Genomic DNA, 23,440 nt, shown 5'->3' with positions numbered 1-23,440 from the left:
CCTACTTATGCATGCCCGCGGTCCCCTTGAAATCCTCCACGACATGATCAGAAGCCGACGCTGCTGCACTTATCACATGCAGAGAAGCCGACCAGACACGCTCTAGACGACGAACTAAACCTGGTCCTACGAAAGTACCTAGGTACTCCATACTGTACTGACCGCTTTTGCTTGACACCCCCACCCGAAAAGAAAGAGTACCGGTAGGAATAGACCTGTCACCCGTGTCCTGCAGTTTCGTCTAATCTTCATCTTGGCATTTTTGCTCTCCTGCCAACTCAAAGATAACCACAACCATAATTATTTTTTCCTCCCTAACCGGTGGCGCCTTTTTTGACAGATGAGGCCTTAGCAGAACCTTTACAAAAAAGGTCAATGTACCGAGGGTCAAAAAAAAAACATACGGCGGGAAATCTACCCTACGAGCTTGCTATCTCGTGCTTTTTTTTTTTTTTTGTTCAAACCCCAGAACCTGGACACTTTAGCAAGGCTAAAAAAAGACTTTTGCTGTAGATGAAGTGCAAAGCCGGACAGTGCTCCCGGTCGTCACGCCCGGGCCACAGGCTGGCACTCCCCAATTCCAGACCCTTGTTAATGTCGCCAAATGAACCGGGGCAAGGGGGAAAATGGGGTGGCACTGTCCCGTCCCGCTAGGACCTGGGTTGGTACAACGTTGGTTGGCTCACCCACGCCCACAAACCCCCAACCAAGCTCTCCGGCTGGCAGATGGGTTTCTTGCATAGACCTACATATGCATACTGTACGGTATGTAAGTTCAAGGTGTCTACCCTATTTTTCTAGACTACTTTAGCCATGGAGTGAAGCCAACCGTGGGACGTGACTTCGAGGATCTGTGGCACCTTACTACCAGATCCTAAGGCGTAGATCTTTGATTTACTTCATTAGGGACCTTTACGCTGACCATGCTTTAATAATCATTTACTATCGCAAGCGTTTTCAGAGCTCAAATGTGAATCGATCCACCTGAACCGGGGAGCAGATTGTCACATCCCCCTTTTTTTCGCACCCCTTTGATTGTTGACCCTTTTTGTTTCCTACCTATTACCTGGGTTCGTGGCACCACGCCTCTCGGCCTTGTTTCTTCTTCAACTTGGCGTCTAATGGAAAACGAAGAAAAAGGCGAGGGGCAAAATAAAAAAGAACAAAATCCAAAACAAATTCAAGCCCGGTTTCTCTCTTCCGGCCCCGGTCCGGCAAAAGAAGTTGAGCGAACTGCGGGTGAAATGACCAGAATAAGAACTTACACCCGCGCGCTTGATGCATTCTGCCAAGTTACTGCATACCCGGTACTGGTGCACAAAAAGCAGCAAGTTCCGTATTGAGGTGGGAACCAAGACGCGTGCATTTATTGCTTTGAATTGCCCCTCCCCGAACCACAAACTGCTGTGATATGGCTTTCTTTTGGAGATCCTGATTCTGGAGAATGCATTATTATTCGCAAACAAGCGAGGACAACAAGAATGGCGCATTTGCCTCCCCATTACGGGCTTGTCAATGTCGATCTCATGCAAAAACTCAAAAATTTCTGTCCCAACCCCTCCTGGCCCGGCCGAACCGGTGTGATCTGCACCGTTTCTCCCCCAAGGGTCCCCCCATCTGGACTAAAAGGAGCCAGGACCGCGTAGTAGGAAAATAGAGGCCTATGCTTTTAATTAATTGCCCGGCCCTCGGCGGGTTAGGGCTTCGTGTAGAAGACTGTCGATCTTGCCAGGCGAAGCTTTCTTTGTTCCTCACGTATGAGAGAAAATAGGGGTTGGAAAACAAAGGGGATCACTTGGCGAGCAGACAACTCAATTTTTTTTTCTTTTTTCTAAATTCAGCAGCACGTCGTAGAATGCATACCGGGACACTTTTAGTGCCTACTACCTTCCTTTTACCTAGGTACGTCATTTACCTATCTAAGGTACGTACGTACCTATATACCGTTTGTCCAGTTTGTTCCCAATTGATCGATTTGTACGGCTATTAAGTTTTTTTTTTTTTTTTTTTAGTGTGCATACACAGTATGTTAATCGGATTGATTGCTCAGTAAAAAAAATAAAAATAAAAATGAGGCTTGTGTAGCTGCGAGGGGATTTCCAACCGTACGACGCCTTTTAGTATTTCTTTTAGTTGTTCTGGCCCAATCCGCCCGCGCGTAATATAATAGGTCTCATTCAATCATCCCAGAGGTGAGTCGCCGACTCGCCCGGGTCCCGCGTCCGCAATCACCGGTGGATTTCCGGTGATAATGGCGTAGCAGGTCTGGGTTTTCATTAAACCGTAGAATTTGTTCGACTCTAGGACTCTAGTTCGGTTTGCAAGCCTGCAATTTGTACGTAGTCTAATATAAGACATTTTCATGTGCAAGCGGTGTGAAACAAAATCTCATGAACAAACATTCAGGGAAAAAATCTAACCTCCGATCGATCAGTAACATTTCCACTTCCGAAACCCTTCCTTAATCCTTCTAGAATGGCATCGCGGTAGCAATACATACACGGAAACGTTTGCTCGGTTGAAGGAGGATTTCCCCAAACAAGTCCACAGGGCTACTGCTACGGTGATGATCGCCGTTGGACTCTAACCCCTTGGAACACGGAGACCAATCTTAGGTAGACAGGCTTGGAGACCAGTCAACTTTTCTAGATAGCTCAGCAGTCACTTTTGGGCCCACCCAGGAAGAATACTAATTAACAGGTCACCCACCCACCTAGTAGGTACCTACCTACCTACCTACCTACCTACCTACCTACCTACCTACTTACTTACTTACTTACTTACTTACTTGCTTACCTGAGTATCTAGGTATAGGTACGTACCTATATATATATATATATATATATATATATATATATATATATATGCCTTTGTCCGAATTAGTTGATTTGTAAAACTTCAAATACACAGCCACGGGAATTTCTTGTGCAGACCCGGTCGAATGATATATCAACTGCAAAAGTTGGCTCCTCGGTATTAGCATTCCCTTAATATACTACAGGCTGTAAATGCCCACTTTTGATAATTCGTGATCGTGTGGCATTGCGATTTTTGAGGATATACTAAAGTAGAAGCCGCCAAAGATACAAGATAGGATATTTCATGCCTGAAAATTCTTACTCCTGTTAATGTCGACAAATGGCACCTTGCCTTTGAAGGCTACATAAAAATATCGATAAGCTTCCTGATTCTGTATGCCAGCCTTTCCATATCAGTTCCCCGGGATGACGCTGTGAATTTTTTGCTGAAAATAAAGTATCAAAGCTACCTGATTTGGGTCGATCGCACCGTATAAAGCTACAGCAGCTTGGTAATGTCCTCCTCCCCAAGAGCAGCAAGAATGAGCTCCGTCTTGGAGAGACCCGGCAAGTCGATGTTGAAGGCCTTCACGCCAAGCATACCATCTCGAGCTGCTGTTGGATCTGTGTCGTACTAACATGAAATCTTCCATTATGTGGGATTGTATAGATTTACCTTGTCTTCGCCCTGCGTGCAGGCCCGAGCGAAGGCCGCGGCGAGAACCCGCAGGTTGGACGGCCCAGATAGAGATAAGTACCTAATCGTGACAGCGTCGCTATCTCGGAAGGCGTCAGCGGAGCGGGAGTGGCGCGGTGAGCAACTATCTTACCTACCTAAGGTGCCTTTCATACCTATCCGTAGATAGTAAACCCAGAGATTCATTGTTTCCAAATAACTTCAGCTCGACGCTACTGCTCTTGCCCAGTTGACTTTTTGACTTTGAGCAGATTTGGATGTTTAAACTCAGCCAATATAAGGCTGAGAACGTCCGCATTTGAACACAGATTTAAAGAAAACGCTACGCTCTTTCTGTTCACTGAATAAGCCCGCTAGTTAGGATATCCGCTGAGAAAACAGGAAAGGCTTCACGTGCGTGATCTTGTATGGGCGATTGATGGCCCGACAATTCCAGTATTTATTCTTTCCATACTTGCCCAGAGGGCTCTGGTAGTTGTAGCAGCATGGATCGGCTCGGTTTTTGTTCATCATTCCGTGGGCGCAGCTGTAGCAATAGTCGATAGATTCGCGCTCTGTGCCGCGGATGGCCACATCGTCCGAGGAACGGTAATCCCATCATTTTCAGGGCGTTCTTATCAAACATGCATTTTCAATAGTCAGCAGTGATTTTTACAATACACAACCCGCATCCGCACCGACTACTTCTTAACCGTAAAAGAGGGTAAATTTGCAAAAAGAAAACAGCATAGAGGTAGGTAGGTAAGTATGTAGGTAAATAGGCAGGAAGTAAGTAGACGGGTAAAGACTGTGATTAGGAACAGAATACGCAGAAAACCTACCATGTTTTTGGCATATTCAGCATTGTCGACGGCCTGTTTATTCGTAAATGCCAGTATCAGTTCACCGCAAAGTCTAAAAGTGCGGGCGGAAGCGACTCTCACTTCTGTCTCTGCTCTCTTGTTCTGCTTCTTGGAAGCAGGCATGGACTTGAAGGCGCCTTTCTGTTTGATGACCTTGAGACCAGTTGGCTTCTGGAAGAATTGAAAGCAATTGCGGTGGATGGGTAAGGTAGCTGATAACCCGAGAGATAAGTGTTTGCGGGATGCTATCAACAGATGGTATCAAGTCAGAAATGTGCCAGAGAACATATGTACTAGGGCGCAAATGCCCCAATAATCGCTAGTAATCAGAATGATGGTCGAGACTCATAATTTTGTCAGTGACGTTTTTGTTGGAAGAAAAGAAAAGATTCAGAGCGGAAAGATTTGAAGATATATATTTTGCAGGTGCAACCAAATTGTGTAAAGCAAATTAGGCAGTCACGGTTCGAAAGGGTACTCTGATTAGTGTCATATTTTTCATTACAAGACTGGAAACTGCTTAAAATTCGTCATCCTCGTCCATATCATCATCTCCCTCACCTCTGACCATCTTCTCCCCCAACTCCCGAATCTTATCACCCAGGATCGTCCGCCCATATCTTTCTGCTACTTTGCAAGCAGCCTCGATCATCCTCCCGCTGCGATCACGCATCAGCGAGACCATCTCCAACGCGCGCATGCCCCGTTCCTCGCCCTCGCGGCACTCGACTGCCAGCATCTGCAACAACGTCTTGTCAATCTCTAGTTCCAGCCGGGCCAGACTCTGCTGTTGTGCCCGGCTGACGCTCTTGCTGGTAGAACTTGATTCGAGCACGTCGAGGACCTGCGCTGCCCGTATGCTTCTCAGCAGGAACTGCTGATCAAGTTTCTGTGTCTCGGCACCTTCGTCTTCCTCTTCTTCGTCTTCGCTACCATCGGCCCCGTCCGAGTTGAGCTGCTTCTTCTTCTTGCTGCCGGACGGCGCCGAGGCGAGCGGAACAGAGAACTCGAATTCCGACAGCAGAGGCCTCGGGAAGTAGGGATATTGGTCGCCGCCCTTCAGGATTATGCAGTGGAACTTGTGGTCTGCCACCGCGATCGGGTAGTAGCTTTCATGCTTCCTGCCTGACGCCAGACGCGAAAGGAGCTTCGTATCGAGAAGAGGAACCCATGACGCACGTGAAGGTTGTCGCCAGTGCAATAGAGTCAGTAGAGTGCCTGTAGAGTCGTATATGCATGGATCCTGAAATTGATGTGTTAGTAAAGCAATTCTCTGTCCTCACTGTTCGCTATGCAGAAGGAGAGACCTACTCCGTCATCAGAGAAGAACACGCTCTTGACCGTCGCGCCTTCTGGCAGAGCTACCGTATCCTCGTTCTGGCAAATCTCATCCCTTTTCACATCCTCAATGGTATACAACAGTCTGGTGTTGCCATCGGCTCCGACAGGACCGTTCCCCATCGTGAGAACGTAGTCTTTCCAGCTGGCGCAGGTCACCATGGGAAAGCTCTTGGGTCGATAGACACGGTAGGGTACCCCAAATAATGTAAATACTCTCACGTAGCCGGCCGTAGTCGTCACGGTTACAAATGAATCACTCAACGACATGGCCAGAACCGCCTCGCCAGCCGGCAATTGCGTACGCCAGTCACTGCGTTGCGTCCAAGTCTCATGTGGCCGGTAGAATAAAACAGCGGGCTTGTCGTCGCGTGGTGGGCAGGAGAAGAGTGTGCCATGTTCGCTTAAGCAGGCTTTGTCGTAGAGGAAAGTGTCGGTGAAGTGGAAATCGCGGTGTAACTCGTGGTCGTAGAACTCGACAGTCACCGTGTGGTGCGAGTCTTGATCAACAGTCCACACGAACCCGGTAAGATTCAGACATAGATATTTGCGGTTGCCCCGCCAGGGGGTTGATCCGGGCTGAAACGCTTCGTGGTATTGCGGCCTCAGCATGTTGGGGCGCTTGTTTGCATGTTCGCCGACGCCCGTGCCATCGTATGGGCGCTTGCCATTGCTGTTGAGAGTGTATCCGGCACCATCGTCATCCACAACGAAGTCGTCCTCGTCCTCCGGAATGCCACCGGCAAACGAGTCCAGGGAGTTGAGCGAATCGCGCCTGGGTCGTGAGGGAATTTCCTTCGATCCGTTGATGGCGGGGCGGCGAGCATTTACAGAAACCTCGGCAAGCGGATCGTGGATGAAAGGAGAAGCCTGTAGTGGTAGCTGCAGCAGAGGCGTAAAGTCGGCGGTCACAAAGTCGGCGCAGATAAACACCTCGCCAGCAAAGGTAGTAAACGAAACAATGTTGGCCTTGGGATGCCAGACAATGTCCATAATGTTTGCATACGAGTGCCTCGCGATCACGCTCTGGCCCCTGCTCTCCCAGATCAGAAGCTTCCCATCTTTGGCTGCCGTTGCAATCATGGAGCCGTTGGGTGACCATGCCATCGCCGTGATGTCTCCCTCGTGGCCGTTTGCGAAGACACGCTGCTTCTCCCAGTCATTCTTCGAAACGACCTCGATGTCCCGCGTGGGGGTTGGGACAGCAAACGCCCTGCCATCCGGATGCCACACTACTCTTCCAGAAGCCTCAGATTCCATCTCCAGACTGCCCAGGATTCCGTCGATTTTGCGTATGAGCTCTGGTTGCTCTGAAGTGAGCGAGTATATGTATATGGCCCCATCCGTACAAGACAAAGTCAAAGTGCTGCCTTTCGGGTCGAAAGAAACATGCTTGGTAGGCCTGCCGTGCTCCCTGGCGTGCCGGACCACAGTGTTGTCTGTCGTGCTGACGATTTTGACCGTGAGCTCATCTCCGGCCACAGCACACCATTTCCCATCTGAAGACAAGGCAATGTCGCGAATCGGCAGGCCTGTCCGGAGAAGATAGGTTTCGAATGAGTGCGTCTCGAGGGAGAAGAGGCTGACGGTGCCGTCCTCAGAGCCGACCACGAAGAACCTGTCTGTTGCGGCTACCGCCACATTTTGTTCTCCGCAGTCGTCTATGTTCTTGGGCTCGCCATCTGACCCGGTCTTGTAGCATCTGATGGTGTTGTTGGACCCGACAGTCACTAATTGTGACCCATTGGGTGTGTACGCGCAGTGTGTAGTGCCTTCGGTGTGGCCTTGCCGCGGAACGTAGCGGCGACTCGCCATTTTGTGAAATTATCCGCTGCCACAAGGATCGTGGTCGAGGGCTGAGGTATGCGTTTGTCTGCTAGGTAGTTCTTTTGATCAGATGGTGCTACTATACGGGTAAGCTGAAAGCACTGGTGTTTCTGATGAGTTTGAAAATTACGAGGGCAGGTAGGTAGGTAGGTAAGTGGCGGTGGATTAGGTAGTGAGGTACCTTAGGTACCTAGACAAGTTCCAGACCTGCAAATGAGGAGGTTGAGATGAGCGCGACGCGACTATCTTTGACGCGTTTAGTGGTTGGCTGTTAAATTGAATTGCCCGCAGCTCTTCCTCTCCAATCAGATGCTAGCTAAGCTCCGTTTTTGTGATCCACCTTGTTCAACCCCACCATGAGGTTACCTTTACTCCATTACTCCTTGTTACAACACCAACGACGTGAATATTTTGGTGACAATACTTTATAGTTGCGCCGGCAAACCTACTGGAAATATGTCCAAATCATCGGATCCGCGGCATTTCTTCGAATCAGAGCAAGTCGCACCAGCATTTATTTTCAAGTCTGGCGGTTAAACATGTACCGGAACTTCAAATTCTGACTTGCATGTCTGTCTGTATAGTGCGCAGCAGGCCAAGAGAGAAAGGCGAGATGCAAAATCTAGCAACAAGTATGGAAAGCCGATAGTGCTCAAGTCCAAAATTCTGTCTGCAATTGCAGATCCGCGCAGCTCCTCATCAGCCATCCTTGTTGCGGAATCTGCGGGGTCCGTGAGGCATGTCAAGTTCGGTGTACGTGATCCTATCAATGAGCTTTGGAATATACTAGGATACGATCTGACTTGCACTGGATCTGTTTGCAGGATGAGCCAGACAGTAAAACAGTATATCGTGGGCCATCCGCACCCGTGACATGCGTGGCGGTGGGTGGTCCAAACCAAAAGATCCTCTTCGCCGGGTCTTGGGACAAGTGTATCTGGTCTTGGAATATCGATTCCCAGAAGCCTGCAAGAAAATATGCTGGTCACACCGACTTCATCAAGACCATCGTCACTGCCAGACTTGGCGGCACAGACATCCTGATCAGCGGTGGTGCTGACAAGAGGATCATCGTGTGGGACGTGAGCACGGGCAAGGAACTCCACGTTCTTCAAGACAGTGTGCTCAACATGCTCGCTGTTCAAGCACTTGCCATAGATCCTATTCAGACCACTGTTGACGAGGTGTACTTGTTCAGTGCCAGCAGCGACCCGCATATTCGGCGATGGAAGATTCGTTTGGACTCTTGGAAGCAGGTGGTGGACGAGGTCCCACAGTCTTCAACGGAGAGGCGGACCCTCCTGGAGCACGAGACCAGTATCTACAAGCTCGTATTCGACCAGGAGAGCGACGAGGTTGATCTCTGGACTGCAAGTGGTGACGGAACAGCCAAGTGTCTGGCCCGAGGCAGTGGCTTCGTTAGTGACGATGTGTTTGAGCATGGTGACCACGTCAAGGCTATTGCGGTCACTGGTACATGGGTCATCACAGCTGGGAGAGACGAGGATATAAAGTTCTGGGACAGGTCGACAGGGACGTCGTACTGTTCGATGCAGGGGCACTACGATGAGGTCACTGACATGGTGATAGTAGGCGACAGTCTCTGCAGTGTTGGTATTGATGGGACGATCAGAACGTGGCCTTTGACCAAAGCCCTACTTGATGTTGCTATCAAAGAGCAAGATGCGGATACAGAAGAAAAGGGAAAGGAGACAGGAAAGGAGATAGGACAGGAAGGGTTGCTTTCGAGAGAGGAGGAGGCCGAACTGGCAGCTTTGATGGAAGACGATGACTGACGCTGGGGCAAATCATCAGAATTTCGGTGAGTCCGGACGGCTTTCTAGGCTTGAAGAAGACGTTTGCGGATCATTGCTTCTGGTGAGGTCGCGCCTCGTGTTTGCCGATCGTCCACTGAGACCGGATCCAGTCGGCGTTTTCAAGACGCTTCTGCGGGTAGATGCAGGTTTTTGGCCTCCGAGATCAAGCGCACCAGTAACGAACGCCATGAAGAGAGATGTCCCCGGTTGAGCACCTACGCAGGTGGCTAACCGTTCCACATCGGTTATATGGCACTCGCGAGACCTAGAAGCGTTGAGGGGCTCATTCGATTGAGGCAACAAACATGAAATTTCCACGTTCGTATTGCGTTGCGGGAAACTGCAATTGTCCGCATTTCGTGGCCAGGGCTGTTTGTGTGTTTGATTGTCAATCAATCAATGTCTCTACCGGTATCTCCTACCTAGGTACATTTATACCTACCTAGGTACCTGGGTACTGTACCGGTACCTACCTACCTACTAGCCCAGGGGACTTGAGGTAAGCAATGCATTTCAGCTATAGTATTTACGTCGGCTTGTTATGAGTATCTATTAATATGACATTTGAAACTCGACAGCATGCGTACATGAAGTCATCCAATACGTGCTCTATGTACAAATTCTGCTCAAAACGAAGCCATGTAAAACTAGGATTGCGGTAGGATTTCTTGAATGACTGGCGATTGATTGCACGCAAGGCATGATTTAAATGGGGGATTTCGGGGAGCCCGGCCGCGGGGAATTAGCGTCTTGATACCCCTGAATGTTGGGTTTCGACAGGCTCCGTTTCACTCTTTCCCGCTCAGGCTTTTTACGGATCACAGCATCATCTGGACCGCAACTTAACATGGAAAGAAGGGTTCTTGACTTGGGAGCTTGCTAAGCTCTTCCCATTTGTTTGTTTGTTTTTTTGGCGCGAGTTTTTATTTTATTTATTTTTTACTTTAAATGCTGTAACAGGATCAGAACAGCACACTCAAAGTACCCTCACATTCAATCTCGCGACACCAAGACACGCAACGCACAAGAATGGAAAGATAGACGACAAAGCAGAGAAAGAGGGACCAGATGCAAGGGTTTTTTTTTTTTTTTTTTTTTGATAAGCTTCTCTGTGGGAACCAACAGACCCCAATTACAGAATTTCCATCAATACGCTGAGTCCTTCTGTAGAATAACGTTGGGCTCCACATCTCCGACCCCCCTAAAGTCCGGCCCCTAAAAATATCTACTCAGCCACATCAACCCTTTGTTTTATTTTATAAATATCTAGACGAATTTTTCACTTTAGAACTTGATTTTTGAAGATTCTTGCTCCAAACTTTCCAATGAAACAGTACACTGAAAATCAGCTTCTTGCTGCCATTTCTGACATAAGAAATGGCAAATCAGTTCACAAAACCTCGCAAAAATGGGGTATTCCTCGGAGTACCCTTCACGATCGTTTAAAGGGGGCCCAGTCAATTCAACAAGCGAAAAGATTTTGTCAAAGGCTTTCACAGGAGCAGGAAACCTATTTGGCAGATTGGGTACTTGCGCAGGCCGCGTTAGGCCTTCCGCCAACGCATCAAGAACTACGCTATTTTGCGGAACGAATTCTTCAGGCCGCCGGAGAAAGAAAAAGCCTTGGGAAACATTGGGTTAGCCGTTTTATAGCCCGATATCCAACTTTGAAAACCCAAAGACCCCGGCGAATAGAAAATGCCCGGGTTAATGGGGCTACAACCGAGGTAATTAAATCTTGGTGGTCCTATTTGAAAAATCCCGTTGTCGATACTATAAAACCGGCCAACCGTTGGAATATGGACGAAACAGGTATAATGGAAGGCAAAGGATCTAATGGCCTGGTGTTAGGGCGTAATAAAATCCGGCCATTACAGCGAAAAGAGCCTGGAACGCGGGGTTGGACGAGCATAATCGAATGTGTATCAGCTACGGGGGCTGTTATACCTCCCCTCGTTATATTTAAGGGGAAAAACGTACAGCAACAATGGTTTCCAGCTGATTTAAGTCCTTTCGATACCTGGCAATTTCATGCAACCGAAAACGGGTGGACAAATAATGAAACAGGTATCGAATGGTTAAAAAAGGTGTTTATTCCGTATACCCAACCTTTAACCCCTGAAAAGCGGTTATTAGTTCTGGATGGCCATGGATCACATATAACGGACGAATTTATGCTTCTTTGCTTGCAAAACAATATTCAACTCCTATATTTACCCCCTCATTCGTCACACGTTCTTCAACCGTTGGATTTATCGGTTTTTGGGCCGTTAAAGGAAGCTTATCGACGTCACCTGGGATTTGTAAACCAGTTTTGCTGTTCAACGGTTGTTGGGAAACGAAACTTTCTACTTTGCTATCGAAAAGCCAGATCAAAAGCATTTATAGCAAAAACCATTCAATCTGGTTGGCGTACGACGGGGTTATGGCCGGTGAACTTGGCAAAACCACTTTTAAACCCTTTTTTGTTAGAAAATAGCAACGCCAACGTCGAAAAAGGTAAAAATAACGGCTTCCAAAGGGATAAAACACCGGAAAGCCCAACCCAAAAAATTAACGACCAGTCTTTACTTATTTGGAAAACCCCTAAAACGACCCGAGATATTCGACTTCAACTACAGGAAATTTCCCGGTCCGAAAAAAGTAACGCCACTTCACGGCTTTTGTTTGCAAAAGTCCAAAAAAGCTTCGAAACCAAGGATATCTTATTGGCTGAAGCTCAGCAAAAAATCAGTTTGTTAAACGCAAAATTGGAGGCGGTACGGCCGGTCAAAAGGAAAAGGGTAATTCCGGATCCCAACGAGCTTTTGGTCAGCAAAAAAAACGTTTATGAAGCACAGGAAAATAATAGGGACTGTTTAGAAGCTTTGAACGATGGAGAAGAGGTTAGCGAACCGGGAGAGCCTGACAATGATTGTATTATTGTGCGTTGATAGTTTTACATTTAAATCGGTTTATAAAAGGGGTATTTCGTCGTTACATTTTTCAAGGGGGCCGGACTTTAGGGGGGTCGGAGATGTGGAGCCCAACGTTATTCCATGAATCTCATCACATCAATATCCCCGAGCTAATAAGGATCTGACCTCGCGTGGCTCGCACGCCCGACGAGACAATCCGGCTCAGCGGATTCGCCGGCTTGGCCCAAGTCGAACAAATCCCTGCAAGCACTTGACCTACCAAGCCCACTATGGTCAAGGTACGGGAGTAGCTAACCGTCTATCTAACCTACCTGGTCATCCTATTGATTTAACCTCTCTTCTCTGAGCACTTAGGTATTAAGGGTCTTGCGTTACAGTAATACTTGACTCGTTCGGTCTTTTTCTACCGCGCTGCAAGCCCCATGTGTACGGGAATTTCCGGTCATGTTGGGCTGAATAAAGCAATTTTCCAGCCGCAGTGCACATGTTCAGCTTTGTACTGTATCTGCTGGAAAGGCAGGCCGCAGTTCATTTCACAGTCCAGTCAACAATTACAGTGGGGCTGAAATGATGGACAATGAACAAACAACCGCCACTCCAATATCTCCAACCATCTGTCTAAAGAATTGACCAGCATACCTTGTCTTGCTTGTCCAACGAGACTGAGGTCAATCAAGACGATTATTGATGTTTGTCTTGGATCCCCGCCTCTAGCCCGGTTTTCCCTGGGCTGGCCGCATCATCCCACATGGATTTTCTTCGTACTGCAAGGCGTTTGACAGTCAAGACAGTTATCCTTGCGCAGGACACAAGCCATTATTGCGTACACAATGCGATGCAGTAAGCCAGTGATGCGCCATCAATTCCGGATTCGGATATCATCGCTACCATAACCACAGCAGCACCATGCTACCCAATCAGTTGGCAGAAAACGATCACTTGGACTAGGTTCCAATGTGCGTTTTCTCTGCTGCTACCCGGCTTGTCCATCATCTTGAGACACGATAGTACCCAGTTGGCCAACTACAAGGGCAAAATATCCATGAAGGTACAGAAATGATGGAAGCTATGGGCTATATACCGAGCTTGTTGTGGTCTCTTTTTTTTTTTTTTTTTTTTTTTTTTTGTTCTCATGCGCACAAACGCATATTTTGCCTCCCCTCCCCTAGATCCTGTACTACCACGAGAGTAGGCTTGTCTAGGGTAAGCCCCCTACCCCTGGTCAAGGTCTTAGTCTCTTTGCCCAATTTAGTCTTCCAATGCCTCGTTTCTCCCTCGAGACAAAACGCTGGGTGAATGGCGTCAGGACACGCGCTAGAGAATGCCCTGACTGTTTCTGCTGCATGGGAAGTCACGCCATTACATTCGTTTGTCTGCCCGGCCTGTTACCCGGCCAGAGCCTTCTTTCTTGTCTATGCCCCAACACCTCTAGTTCTGGTGTACTTGGGTTCCATATAAGCTAATCTGTCAATATTACTGCCAGTAGCGGACTGTTATAACCGTTTGCCTCCTCATGCTGGATCCCAGACTAGACTCAGTTGTGTTTGTCCTCATTTGACCCGTTCCCGCCGTGCTTTTGGAACAAATTTCCTCTGAGGCTTCCCAGTGGTGGCTGGATCATCCTGCTCACTAATTATATTCTGTTTTGTTTTCTGTTGTGCAACTCTTTTATCCAAGCGCCTCCGGTCCGCATCTTCCCTCTCCGCATCTCTAAGTTTTTGTACATCATACCCTTATACGGCGTTGCAGCGTTTATCTTGTTGCCTTGAGATTTCCAAAACCTTTCGACAACTGGTCTTGAGTCCGTCCACTCTACTTGGTCATCAATAATATACGCCTATCTTCAGTTCCCACAGTCGTGGAAGAAGGATGGGCTCGTCTCCAGATTATCACGGAAACCTCGTGGCGTTGGAAGGGTCGCCCGAAGTCGTTTCCACCCAGCTTCGCCTTCTCCCAACCTCACCACAGATTCTGGTTTTGCCAAGTATTCAGAACTACATCAAGGCCAAAGCCAACGATACGCCATTCGATGCTCGCTCTTTTATTCGAGAAGTCCACGAGGCCTCAACTATCAGACAACACAAAGCCCTAGAGTTTCTCAGAAAGGCAACGCCCTCACGGAAGAGACTGGTGTTCCTCAACGGTGGGACTGTGAGCGCGCACACCCTCTGCATCACGGCTATCCGGCAACAGGAAGGCATCGAAGGCTACTCCAAGGCGGAGGCAATCTTTACAGAGCTTGTCAAGGACGGATTAGCAGGGTTGGTGGGTCCTACACCAAAGCCCAGTCAAGCTGCATCGGGCAAGGGTTTGTACAACGGTTTTGGATATGAAGAGGTGGAGGTAGAAGACGCTTCAACTCTGGCGATGAGGGCGGCGGAGGTACTGGATCAGGAGACCCAGTCTCTGCAACCCAATGAGCTTCTGGACTTGGACAAGACCAGGCCACGAAGCTTTAGTCTCCCGAGCGTTAGCGTTCTGAAACAGGCCGCATCTGAAGATCTTAACCTAATGGTGACTGATACCCCCGTGGAAGGCGGTGCCTCTTCTCCCGCAACGTCGGTCGCGGGCCGTACGCGGCTCTTGGAGGAGGCCCCAAAATTCCAGGCCACCCTTTGGGATCCCGCATGTTCGAACACGCTGCGGATGTCAACATGCAGCAGCATAGTTGCGACGTACGCCTACGCACCCACTTACAACCTGCCGCGCCCTGTCAACGAGCTGGCATGCTTGTCCCCCCTCCCCGAACTGCCTATTGCAACCCCGACGAGTCCGGGCAATACTGTCATTGAACAAGCCGAAATCCTAGACATGGCACCGTTGACCAAGACGGCCTCAGTCAGGAGAGTGCGCTCGCTTGACCGCATGTTTCCGACTCGTGGCCTCAGTCTGAGGTTCACTGTTCCGACCGAAGGTGCGGCAAGGGATGCTCCGAATCGGAAGAGAGGCGATGGGGAGGATACACGCTGTTTCTCTTGGGTCGGAGTACCGGGCCCTGACGTATCATCACGGCCCCGTCCCGTAAATCTCGATCTCCGGCGGGCTGTCGTATGCAAGGCCAACCAAACAACAATCTCCCGATCGGCATCACGCAGGAAACCGGAAACGAGCTTGCGGTATGTCGACAAAGGCACAGACGCATTCGAAATCGATGTAGAGCCGGATTCAATACGCAGTGCCGAGCAGCCGGTCGCAGGGCCTGCTATACCTTTTACAGAAGACCTCGTGATACACTTTACGGGTGACGCGCATCACCTCCTTTTCGAATCAATTATGCAGGGCTTCAGGACCGGCGTGTACCCAGTGGTTCCCATATCTAGCCATGACAGCTATGATATTTCAGACTTTCCCGCAACTCCAACTACCACCGAATGGCCCGCACCATTGGTGTGGAAGAAGAGTACACCTGCCTCTGTGGTTAGTGCGTCCGATGAATACGATCCATATAGACCACAGAGCGAGTACGCACGAGGACGGGTTATCCCACCCTCGAAATCGGACGAGATGAGCATGCCTGCTCCTATCAACCCACCCACTCCAGCTCACACACCACCACCTCATCATACCAGGAATCCCAGCGACAAGTTTCGAGTCCTTTCCATCGCCAGGAAGTCATCCATTAGCGTACAGAATGTATTGCGTAGTGAACTTGCTACACACTATTCCTCAGACAAGCAAGGATTTAGTCAACAGTTCTTGTCTACCCTCCCAGAAATGGATAACCTGTGGAGACTGCTTTTTGAGGGGGTCACCGAACCAAGGCGGTCAAGCCGTGACAGCAAGAATGGCCTCACAAGGAGCCACAAAAAGCATTTGGATCTAGTACTCGCCATCGGCGCAGACGAGGCTGTCGAGGAGAGCTTTTCTGCGTCGGTATTAGAGCAGCTGGGTAGAATAGGAAACGTTTCGGCGAGTGGTAACGTTGCAAGGAGCGGCCATTTGAATCTCAGGTGAGCATAAATACCAAATCACTCTCGTTATTTCACCCATGGCTGGGCACGGGGCATGTTGTTAACCTGTCGTTATCATTGTCACTATAGGTATCTGATTGCCAATGCCCTGCGGCAGCGCCTAGATCACACCCAGGACGATCCTCTTGGTAGTCCGATGGTACTTGCGGCTTTGATCATCCCGCACTTGGACATGTACCTAGCCGCGCATCCAGACGTCCGTTTCATGATACTAGAGTACCCCGCAGGCCATTTCCCAACCGTTCTGGCCTTGCAAAGGCTCATGGGCGACCACATTGTGCAGGTTGCTGGGATCGTGCCTGAGCAAAGGGCATATGCACCGAGGCGTCGCGGTTCGATCCGGAGCATTCAGGCATCGGCCCCATCCCTACAGTCGTTCACCATTGCCAACCAGACCATCACATTATCGGCACACGCGGATATCACTCTCGCAGCAACGGCCAAAGAAGACGAGGTTTCTGCCTTTATCTCGGACATATGGAACACTTTGGTCGATGCCAGTGATTTCTACACACCTGACCATATGCCCGCCAGACCTAGCAAAAAGGAAGCTCGACCCGTAAGCTTCAGCCTCTCAGCTCCGCCTTCAGGGGCCCTTCCCCGACTACCCAGTACCTCTGTGGGCACGCAGACCTTAGCCGAGCCTCAGGAGCCGCCCGAGACAGCCATGCCGTCGACACGCCGTCGCAACCGTAGCCGGCGCCGCTCGCCATCCCCCACCCCCTCGACAAAGTCGCGGGCCTTTTCCATTGCCTCTTTCCGCACCAGCAAAACGGTCAAGAGCAGGGCGGCGCGTAGAGTCACAATGGGCACGATGGGCACGACGGGCGGCGGCACCGAGAGCATCCTGGACTTTTACGACCCGGCCGAGGAGAGCGACTACGACCTGGAGGAGAGGCGCCTGATGCCCCTTTACATGACACGCGGTCAGGTGCCCAGGAAGGCCAACACGCGCAAGGCTTTGAAGTGGCTGGGGCTGGCGTAGAGCAATGCTTACTTGGTCTTTGCATATGGTGTCTTTCGTTTCCTATGGGCTCTTTCTTTGCCTATGGGCTCTTTTTTTCGGCTGCTCCACTCTTTTATTTCCTTTGTTACCAAAGCGAGCATCACAAAAAGATATTGCTCGCGCAAGCGCCTTTATGGTGTTTTCAGTTGATTTCGAGTAAAAATTGCCTGATTTGTTCTATACCTTTTACGCTGGTACCTCTAAAGGCGTTTTCTTTTTTCGGATTTATTTTCTTTGTTACTTTTGTCCGCTTTCTCTTCTTCCCCGAGTATACTCGGATCTTCTTCCTTCATGGACTTCTTTTAGATACCTTTGCATAGCCATGCGCTAGATTACTTGTGTCATTTTGGATCAAGCTCTTGAGCGTAGTAGGGTTTAATATGTTAATACATCTTTTTTGTGTCATGAGTCCATATAGAAGAGGAGAAGCTCTTTCCGATTTAGTAGGGTTTTCCCGTGACCTTGGTTTTAACATCTAAATAAAAGCATTACACTTCCATAAAACTTCGATCTGTTCCCGCGGCAAATGATGTGGGAAGGTAAAAAAGTAAAGTAAAGAACGAAAGTAAAGAGGAATTAAACACGAATTAGGCGGCTTCGCCCCTCAAACTTCACGTACGAGCACACCCTTCAACATAGCCATTTCCCTGTCTAGCTCGGAAATCTTGACTTGGGAACTGTGTAGCTTGCCCAGAAGGTATGTTACCCTGTCCGTTACCTCCCGCGGCTGCTTGGGCAGGGCGCCCAGCAAGGCCAGCTCAGTTTCAACCTTGTCGATATTCTTAGCCTCTACCTTGGACAGTTCCGTCAAAAGGAGAAGGTTCATCCTTGCCTTGAGGACCGCATCCTGAGTGAGCTGGGTAAATGCGGCTTGGTATACGGGTCTCCCGGCACGGATGGTCTGCGGCCTGCCGCGGTGCGACGTGACAGTCACAAGCTCGGCGGCCGCTAGGGCCTCGATAGCAGCCTCGCCGTCCGCCGCCGAAGGTGTGGTGGACGACGCAAAAGTGGGGGATAAGAGGACCTCGTTGTACCGCAGACTGGTCTTTGACGCAATCTCCTTTATCAAGAACCAGGCCTGCTCGGCTGACCATTGCGTCTGAGTGCTTTCGGTGCTTTTCTTGGCAAGCAGGAACATCTTTATGATCTCCGAGGACGACTGATCCACAATTTCCGAGATGGCGTTCCGGGGGCTCTGGCCACTCTTGAGTCGTCGGGCCAAGAATTCGAGGTCGGTGAGGCGGCCGCCCAGGGTATCGATGCAGCCGTCCAGCTCAGCCAGATCTCGGCGTCGCTTGGATTCAGCCTCGATGTCATCTTCACTCGGATTTTCGGCACCCTTATCATCCCTGGAAACCTCGCTGCTGTCGTCCTTGAGACTTTCATCACGGTCTAAACCCTCTAGATGGCCGAGGACATACTTTTTCGCCACTGAAGCTGACAAGTCACCTAGGGACACTTGTCTGAAGATACGGTCAGGCAGGGACTTTGACAGAGATTTGGAATAGGACGAGTCATTGGTCAAGAAAACAACGTGAGCGATGTTGCTTTGGACCATGGCAGCTGCCCACTCGGCAATCTTGTCATAAACTAGGCCCCCGTCATCATGTTTGTGCAAGAAGTTGTCGATAACAATGACAGCACGCTTCTCAGGATGCGCCTCAAGGTAAGCATCCTCGGAAATTTCGGCACCGGATCCATCCTTTTGGTACTGCTCCAGAGAGACTTTCTTCAGAGCAGATGCGGTTGTGTGTAGGATCTTTACGATCTGGGACTCGAGGGTCTCGGAAAAGCCTGACTTGACACCGGTCGTGCCCTGGACCGCAAGATCAATCATGCTACTGAGCGAGTTGGCCCAGGAAAACACAGGCCGGTAGCCAACCGCAACGGCTAGCTTCCTAATTGTCCCACTTTCGCCTCTAGCCTCGACGATAGGCTTGCAGTCAATCACCAGCACATTAGGTCTGCCCTTGAGCGCCTGATCAATAATAAGCTCTTTGGTACCTGAGCCCCGCGGTCCTTGGACGACGATGAAGGTGTCTGCGGTTTCGAGCAGCCACTTCTGCACCGAGTCAATGATATCCTTGCGCTGCGACCATAGGGCCTGCAAACCAGCCTGCTCGCCCTTGTCGTGGTGTCGCTGGAAGACACTGTTGGTGACGTCGGCGGTTCGCCGCTTGAACCACCTGTACAGCCGACTATTGCTGACCCGGAATGACCCTTGAACATGGGCCCGTACGAAGAATTCGCGGATCGGATCAAACACAACGACGGTAAAGGCGGCTAGGAGAGCAGCCAGTATAGGAATGACAATACGAGGGTGGCTCGTAGTCCACTCCCAGATCTTGTGCGGCTTGACCTTTTGTTCGTAGGATAGTCTGAGGCGGGTGGCGCTGTTGTCCTGGCTGATCGTCAAGCCGTGCAGGCAGTTCCGTGCCATCACAGCATCACGAACTCGGACAAAGTCCACATGTGCAAAGCGTGGTGTCACCTTGCTATCTGAAGGCTGGGGGGTGATCTCGGAGAGTTTGCCATAGCGGCGGAAGAGGCCGTACAGAGCCTCTTGTGAAAGCTCGGTGCTGGTAGAATCCTTGGAGAGCTCCTTGGGCGGACAGAACTCTACCTTGAGCCTAGCCTTAGGGAGGCGATACAGGTCCTCAAGCCAAGGCACACCCTTGACCGCGTTAACCCGTACAGATGTGAATGGGTTGAACCACGGCTTGACGGGGCGATCCTGTAGGCTCTTGGCCAGCGATTCTTCGATTTCAGCTGGCGTGGTCTCTGGTCCATGGCTGAACTTAACAAAAGCGCCACCGTCTTTGAGGCGTGGGATAATCTCTGTTACTTTGATAGGCAGACTTTTCGGGATGGAACGCTTCACCATGGAAATGGGGTCCGTGATACCAAAGCCAAAGGATGACTTTTCGAAGCGCTTGAGAAGCTGTTCCGAAAAGTCCTCGTCAGTGCCCCATCGGCGCCAGAGAATGGCACTCAGGCCCAAGGGGAAGATGTCTGAGTAGGATGAGTCTTAGGTTAGCGGCCGGGTCAAGGATCAAGGAGGTAGGTTATGCGTCGGTAAGGGGTAAGTAGTTGGTATGAAAGACATGTATTTACTGTCAAAATATAGGGCGGCCTCATTAGCCCGGGGCACAATGTGGCCATAGTCGACTTCAGCAGCGACATCATCGGATTTTGGCCTTGACGACGATGCTGTAGCTGTTGTAGCAGTTGTGCTTTCCCACCGACGGTTGTTTATATTCAAACCCGAACCCGAACCCAAACCCAGATAGATTCCCCTGGGAGCTCCAGTCAACGTTACCCTGGACCTCCGGAGTGCAGTTGTTGGTTGCCGTGTTGCTGCAGGCCCAAAGGCCAGCAACCTAAAAGGCAAAAGTCGCGTCCCTCCGATCATCTCTTCTTCATTTTGGTCTGTCTTCTGACTTTTAAGTCTCAGTAAGAGGAGAGTCTTGTTCTTGGTTCAGCTGATGGTTAAAGTCCGGAAAGGTGGGAATACGATGGGGGACGGACCATTGCGAGGTGAGGTCATCGAGTCAGCTCCACTGCTGTAGGGCGACCTGATCCCTGCTAACGGTCAATCTTAGCCTGAAAATTGGTGCCTGCCAATTGAGTTGGTACCTATCGATAAACACCACTAACCACACCACCAAGTGACAAAATGAAAGAGGGACAAGGTTAATTGCTCATCTTTTTGAGCTTCTGTTTCCAGAAGGTCTCTCTTATACAATATTTAGCAGAACTTCCAGCCTTTGATTCGCAAAGGCCAATTCTTATCGAGTATATATTTGTTTTTGTCAAGTCTATTGCTCGCTCTGATCGACCTGTTTAGTCACCTACTACCCCGTACGCCAAGTGGAGCCGTCTTTCGCGGCAGGCATAGAAGCAATTCTAGTCTCCAAAAACGTAGCCATTGAGACGCGACAAACCAACTGCTTTCGCTCAATCGACATACTTGCCTACCTACCTACCTACCTACCTAACTACTCCTCATCTTGCGCCATTCGTCTCACAGTCACGAGACAACCCGACTACCCCTCACTACTGCCGAGAACCTATAGATTACCTAGGGATTGAGGAACCCCCCTTTGATCTATTTATTTGACTGTCTCGAGGACTCCGGGGCCTTTACTCCTTCATAGGTTCTAACCATCCAAGTTACGGAAATTGCAACCGAAATCCTTTTCGCAACTGATCATCCACCAAGAGCTTATCTTTTGTACCTACTACCAACCTACATAGCTAGGTATCCAAGCTGGTCTGTTCACAATGGGCTGGTTCTGGCAGACTCCCCCTCACTCGCCCAAGGTGGCACCCAACAACTCTTCACCACAGCCAAAAGACGCCCAGTCCTCGACGAAGCCGCCCACACAGCAGCAGCCGAAGGGCTCCAATGATGATGCCGAAATCGCCAAGTTCCTGCAGCTTTTCCAAGAGGCCGACGCAAAACCATCAAGTTCTACATCCCAATCATCAGCAACAGGCCAACAACCCCAACAGTCATCACCAACATCATCGTCACAACACCACTCACGGCAAGCAGCACCTTCGTCATTCCTCTCCCAGTTCTCCCGGCCCTTTCGAGAGGACCCTTCAGGCGCCTCCACAACCCGCAAGGACCTAGAATCACTCTCACCCTCTGAACGGGCCAAGGAGGAGATCGTGCAGTCGCTGATGCCGACCGACATGTCGTGCCGCGACGCCTTCGATTACGCCTACGGGTGCAACAGCATCCGGGGCCAATTCAACGCCGTGTACCGCTACGGCGAGGTCCGGTCGTGCTCGGAGCTGTGGGACAACTTTTGGTTCTGCATGCGCGTCAAGAACTGGCAAGGGGACATGCGCGCCAACGCCATCCGCGACAGGTGGCGAGAAAAGGAGGAGCGCAAGTACGGGCCCGGCATGCCCAGCAGCGAGGACGTTTGGCGGCCCAGGTTGAAGCTGCTGGGCCCCGACGAGGCCTTCCGCGACAAGATACCAGAGGTGGATGCCACGTTGACGCAGAACGACGATGACTTGGAGTGGAATAGGCAGGAGACGGAGATGAGGAGGGCTGTGAGGGAGAAGTTGGGCTTCAAGGAGGATGGATATTGAGCAGGGTTCTCATCTGCCTGTTTTCAGGATCATTCGGCGTAGTTACGCATGTATTTACTATATACGGTCATGGAAATTCATCAGATGTGATTTCTCATATTGCGTACTTTTTGGTTCTCACGCCGTTGCACCATCGGGGACATGTGATTTTTTGGTTTTTTAATACCATGTACTCAAAATGGGCCCAATTGTTAACGACAAGACTACCTATCAAACTATCTATTTTTAATCTGTGGAACTTTTATGTTAGTCGTATAAACCATAACCATTCAACCTAACCTAACCACAAGGCATAACATGTGGGTATGTAGGTGGGGAAGGCAGGTAATCAAGCAAGTAAACAGATGAGAAAGTAGTAGGTGGACAAGGAGGCAGGCATACAAGGTACTTGCGCATCTAGACATGCCTACCTGCCTACCTACCTATCTACCCAACACATCGCCATCAACCTGTTCAAATCTCGGCGTAGAGGTCTGCCGCAATACTCACGAGTTTCCAAAACGTTGAGAAAGAATACAAGCTTGAGTATAATAAGCGTAGCTTTTGGTTTAGACATTCGACGCAATTACGCATGCAACCCTTGCACCTGGTGAGGTGAATGAGGTCCAATGAAGGATCCTTTTTTCATATTTATTATCGTATATAGTTTCCATTTCTGGGTTGCTCTAACACATACGACCATACCCACTGGAATATACGGGATCCCGTCCGCTCTCCCCTAGTCAAACCAGTGAGGGCCGAACTAGTACTCAGGTGGGTGACCACTGGGGAATCCTCGGTGTTGTATGTTTTTGCTTTTTTTCTTTTTTCTTTTTGCAATCTTCCCCATACGTGCTCCCTACTTTGGAACCTATTCCAATAAATCAACAGAACAACGAGCAAGTCTAGAACGATAAGGATGTATCTATTGATCTTCTTGAATTCAGGGAGGGGGTTTTCGGAATTACAGGTTATCTTTGCACCAACCTTGACATTTTTCACCTCATGGGGATTGCTAATTGATTTGCTGTGACACACCAGTAATATGTAAAATATGGTGAATTGAGGAAGTTTCTTGGCCTTTGTAGCTTTTCACAGAAGCGCCCATATACCCCATCTATTCCGGGGCTCCAGCCTC

At 49.7% G+C, this 23,440-nt stretch overlaps 7 protein-coding genes and 1 non-coding gene across 8 annotated transcripts; 5 read left to right on the top strand and 3 right to left on the bottom strand.

Annotated features, from left to right (window-relative positions):
* Nucleotides 1-465: 465 nt before the first annotated feature.
* On the top strand, nucleotides 466-1,061 carry MGG_16227 (uncharacterized protein). The gene is made up of 2 exons (XM_003709668.1): nucleotides 466-765; nucleotides 953-1,061. The coding sequence occupies exons 1-2, from the start codon at nucleotides 605-607 to the stop codon at nucleotides 972-974; spliced, it is 183 nt and encodes a 60-aa protein (XP_003709716.1). The 5' UTR covers nucleotides 466-604; the 3' UTR covers nucleotides 975-1,061.
* A 1,120-nt stretch (nucleotides 1,062-2,181) lies between these two features.
* On the bottom strand, nucleotides 2,182-3,681 carry MGG_16226 (uncharacterized protein; the record flags this gene model as incomplete). Its single annotated transcript, XM_003709667.1, has 5 exons — nucleotides 2,182-2,326; nucleotides 2,789-2,822; nucleotides 3,121-3,159; nucleotides 3,289-3,413; nucleotides 3,629-3,681. 5 exons carry the CDS (start codon nucleotides 3,679-3,681, stop codon nucleotides 2,182-2,184), a joined length of 396 nt encoding a protein of 131 aa, XP_003709715.1.
* A 1,115-nt stretch (nucleotides 3,682-4,796) lies between these two features.
* MGG_06969 (minichromosome loss protein 1) lies at nucleotides 4,797-7,723 on the bottom strand. Its single transcript, XM_003709666.1, has 2 exons — nucleotides 5,649-7,723; nucleotides 4,797-5,580 (listed from the first exon to the last, which is right to left on the bottom strand). Exons 1-2 carry the CDS (start codon nucleotides 7,488-7,490, stop codon nucleotides 4,858-4,860), a joined length of 2,565 nt encoding a protein of 854 aa, XP_003709714.1. The 5' UTR covers nucleotides 7,491-7,723; the 3' UTR covers nucleotides 4,797-4,857.
* Nucleotides 7,724-7,903: 180 nt separating this feature from the next.
* Nucleotides 7,904-10,396, top strand: MGG_06968 (WD repeat-containing protein). The gene is made up of 4 exons (XM_003709665.1): nucleotides 7,904-7,999; nucleotides 8,087-8,255; nucleotides 8,327-9,818; nucleotides 9,898-10,396. The coding sequence occupies exons 1-3, from the start codon at nucleotides 7,959-7,961 to the stop codon at nucleotides 9,296-9,298; spliced, it is 1,182 nt and encodes a 393-aa protein (XP_003709713.1). The 5' UTR covers nucleotides 7,904-7,958; the 3' UTR covers nucleotides 9,299-9,818; nucleotides 9,898-10,396.
* Nucleotides 10,397-14,106: 3,710 nt separating this feature from the next.
* Nucleotides 14,107-17,712, top strand: MGG_06966 (uncharacterized protein; the record flags this gene model as incomplete). The annotated part of the gene is made up of 2 exons (XM_003709664.1): nucleotides 14,107-16,187; nucleotides 16,278-17,712. The coding sequence occupies 2 exons, from the start codon at nucleotides 14,107-14,109 to the stop codon at nucleotides 17,191-17,193; spliced, it is 2,997 nt and encodes a 998-aa protein (XP_003709712.1). The 3' UTR covers nucleotides 17,194-17,712.
* On the bottom strand, nucleotides 17,513-20,763 carry MGG_06965 (mitochondrial escape protein 2). The gene is made up of 2 exons (XM_003709663.1): nucleotides 20,329-20,763; nucleotides 17,513-20,226 (listed from the first exon to the last, which is right to left on the bottom strand). Exons 1-2 carry the CDS (start codon nucleotides 20,624-20,626, stop codon nucleotides 17,819-17,821), a joined length of 2,706 nt encoding a protein of 901 aa, XP_003709711.1. The 5' UTR covers nucleotides 20,627-20,763; the 3' UTR covers nucleotides 17,513-17,818.
* Nucleotides 20,764-20,883: 120 nt separating this feature from the next.
* Nucleotides 20,884-22,583, top strand: MGG_06964 (uncharacterized protein). The gene has a single exon (XM_003709662.1). The coding sequence runs from the start codon at nucleotides 21,499-21,501 to the stop codon at nucleotides 22,321-22,323; it is 825 nt and encodes a 274-aa protein (XP_003709710.1). The 5' UTR covers nucleotides 20,884-21,498; the 3' UTR covers nucleotides 22,324-22,583.
* Nucleotides 22,584-22,997: 414 nt separating this feature from the next.
* Nucleotides 22,998-23,113, top strand: MGG_20332. The gene has a single exon (XR_001729787.1). It is a non-coding gene; the product is annotated as a 5S ribosomal RNA (ribosomal RNA).
* The last annotated feature ends 327 nt before the right edge of the window (nucleotides 23,114-23,440 follow it).

The sequence above is a fragment of the Pyricularia oryzae genome, chromosome 1, assembly GCF_000002495.2.
Source record: "Pyricularia oryzae 70-15 chromosome 1, whole genome shotgun sequence".
In the NCBI taxonomy this organism is placed as follows: Eukaryota; Fungi; Ascomycota; class Sordariomycetes; order Magnaporthales; family Pyriculariaceae; genus Pyricularia; species Pyricularia oryzae.
This window is presented reverse-complemented; position numbering and strand designations above follow the sequence as displayed.

Coding starts and splice junctions, on each gene's coding strand:
- MGG_16227 (XM_003709668.1), top strand. CDS start 605: ATGAACCGGGGCAAGGGGGAAAATGGGGTGGCACTGTCCCGTCCCGCT. Junction 766..952: donor CTACATATGCATACTGTACG/GTATGTAAGTTC, acceptor TACTATCGCAAG/CGTTTTCAGAGCTCAAATGT.
- MGG_06969 (XM_003709666.1), bottom strand. CDS start 7,490: ATGGCGAGTCGCCGCTACGTTCCGCGGCAAGGCCACACCGAAGGCACT. Junction 5,581..5,648: donor TGTTCTTCTCTGATGACGGA/GTAGGTCTCTCC, acceptor CATCAATTTCAG/GATCCATGCATATACGACTC.
- MGG_06968 (XM_003709665.1), top strand. CDS start 7,959: ATGTCCAAATCATCGGATCCGCGGCATTTCTTCGAATCAGA. Junction 8,000..8,086: donor CGGCATTTCTTCGAATCAGA/GCAAGTCGCACC, acceptor CTGTCTGTATAG/TGCGCAGCAGGCCAAGAGAG. Junction 8,256..8,326: donor TGAGGCATGTCAAGTTCGGT/GTACGTGATCCT, acceptor ATCTGTTTGCAG/GATGAGCCAGACAGTAAAAC.
- MGG_06965 (XM_003709663.1), bottom strand. CDS start 20,626: ATGATCGGAGGGACGCGACTTTTGCCTTTTAGGTTGCTGGCCTTTGGG. Junction 20,227..20,328: donor GGCCGCCCTATATTTTGACA/GTAAATACATGT, acceptor CATCCTACTCAG/ACATCTTCCCCTTGGGCCTG.
- MGG_06964 (XM_003709662.1), top strand. CDS start 21,499: ATGGGCTGGTTCTGGCAGACTCCCCCTCACTCGCCCAAGGTGGCACCC.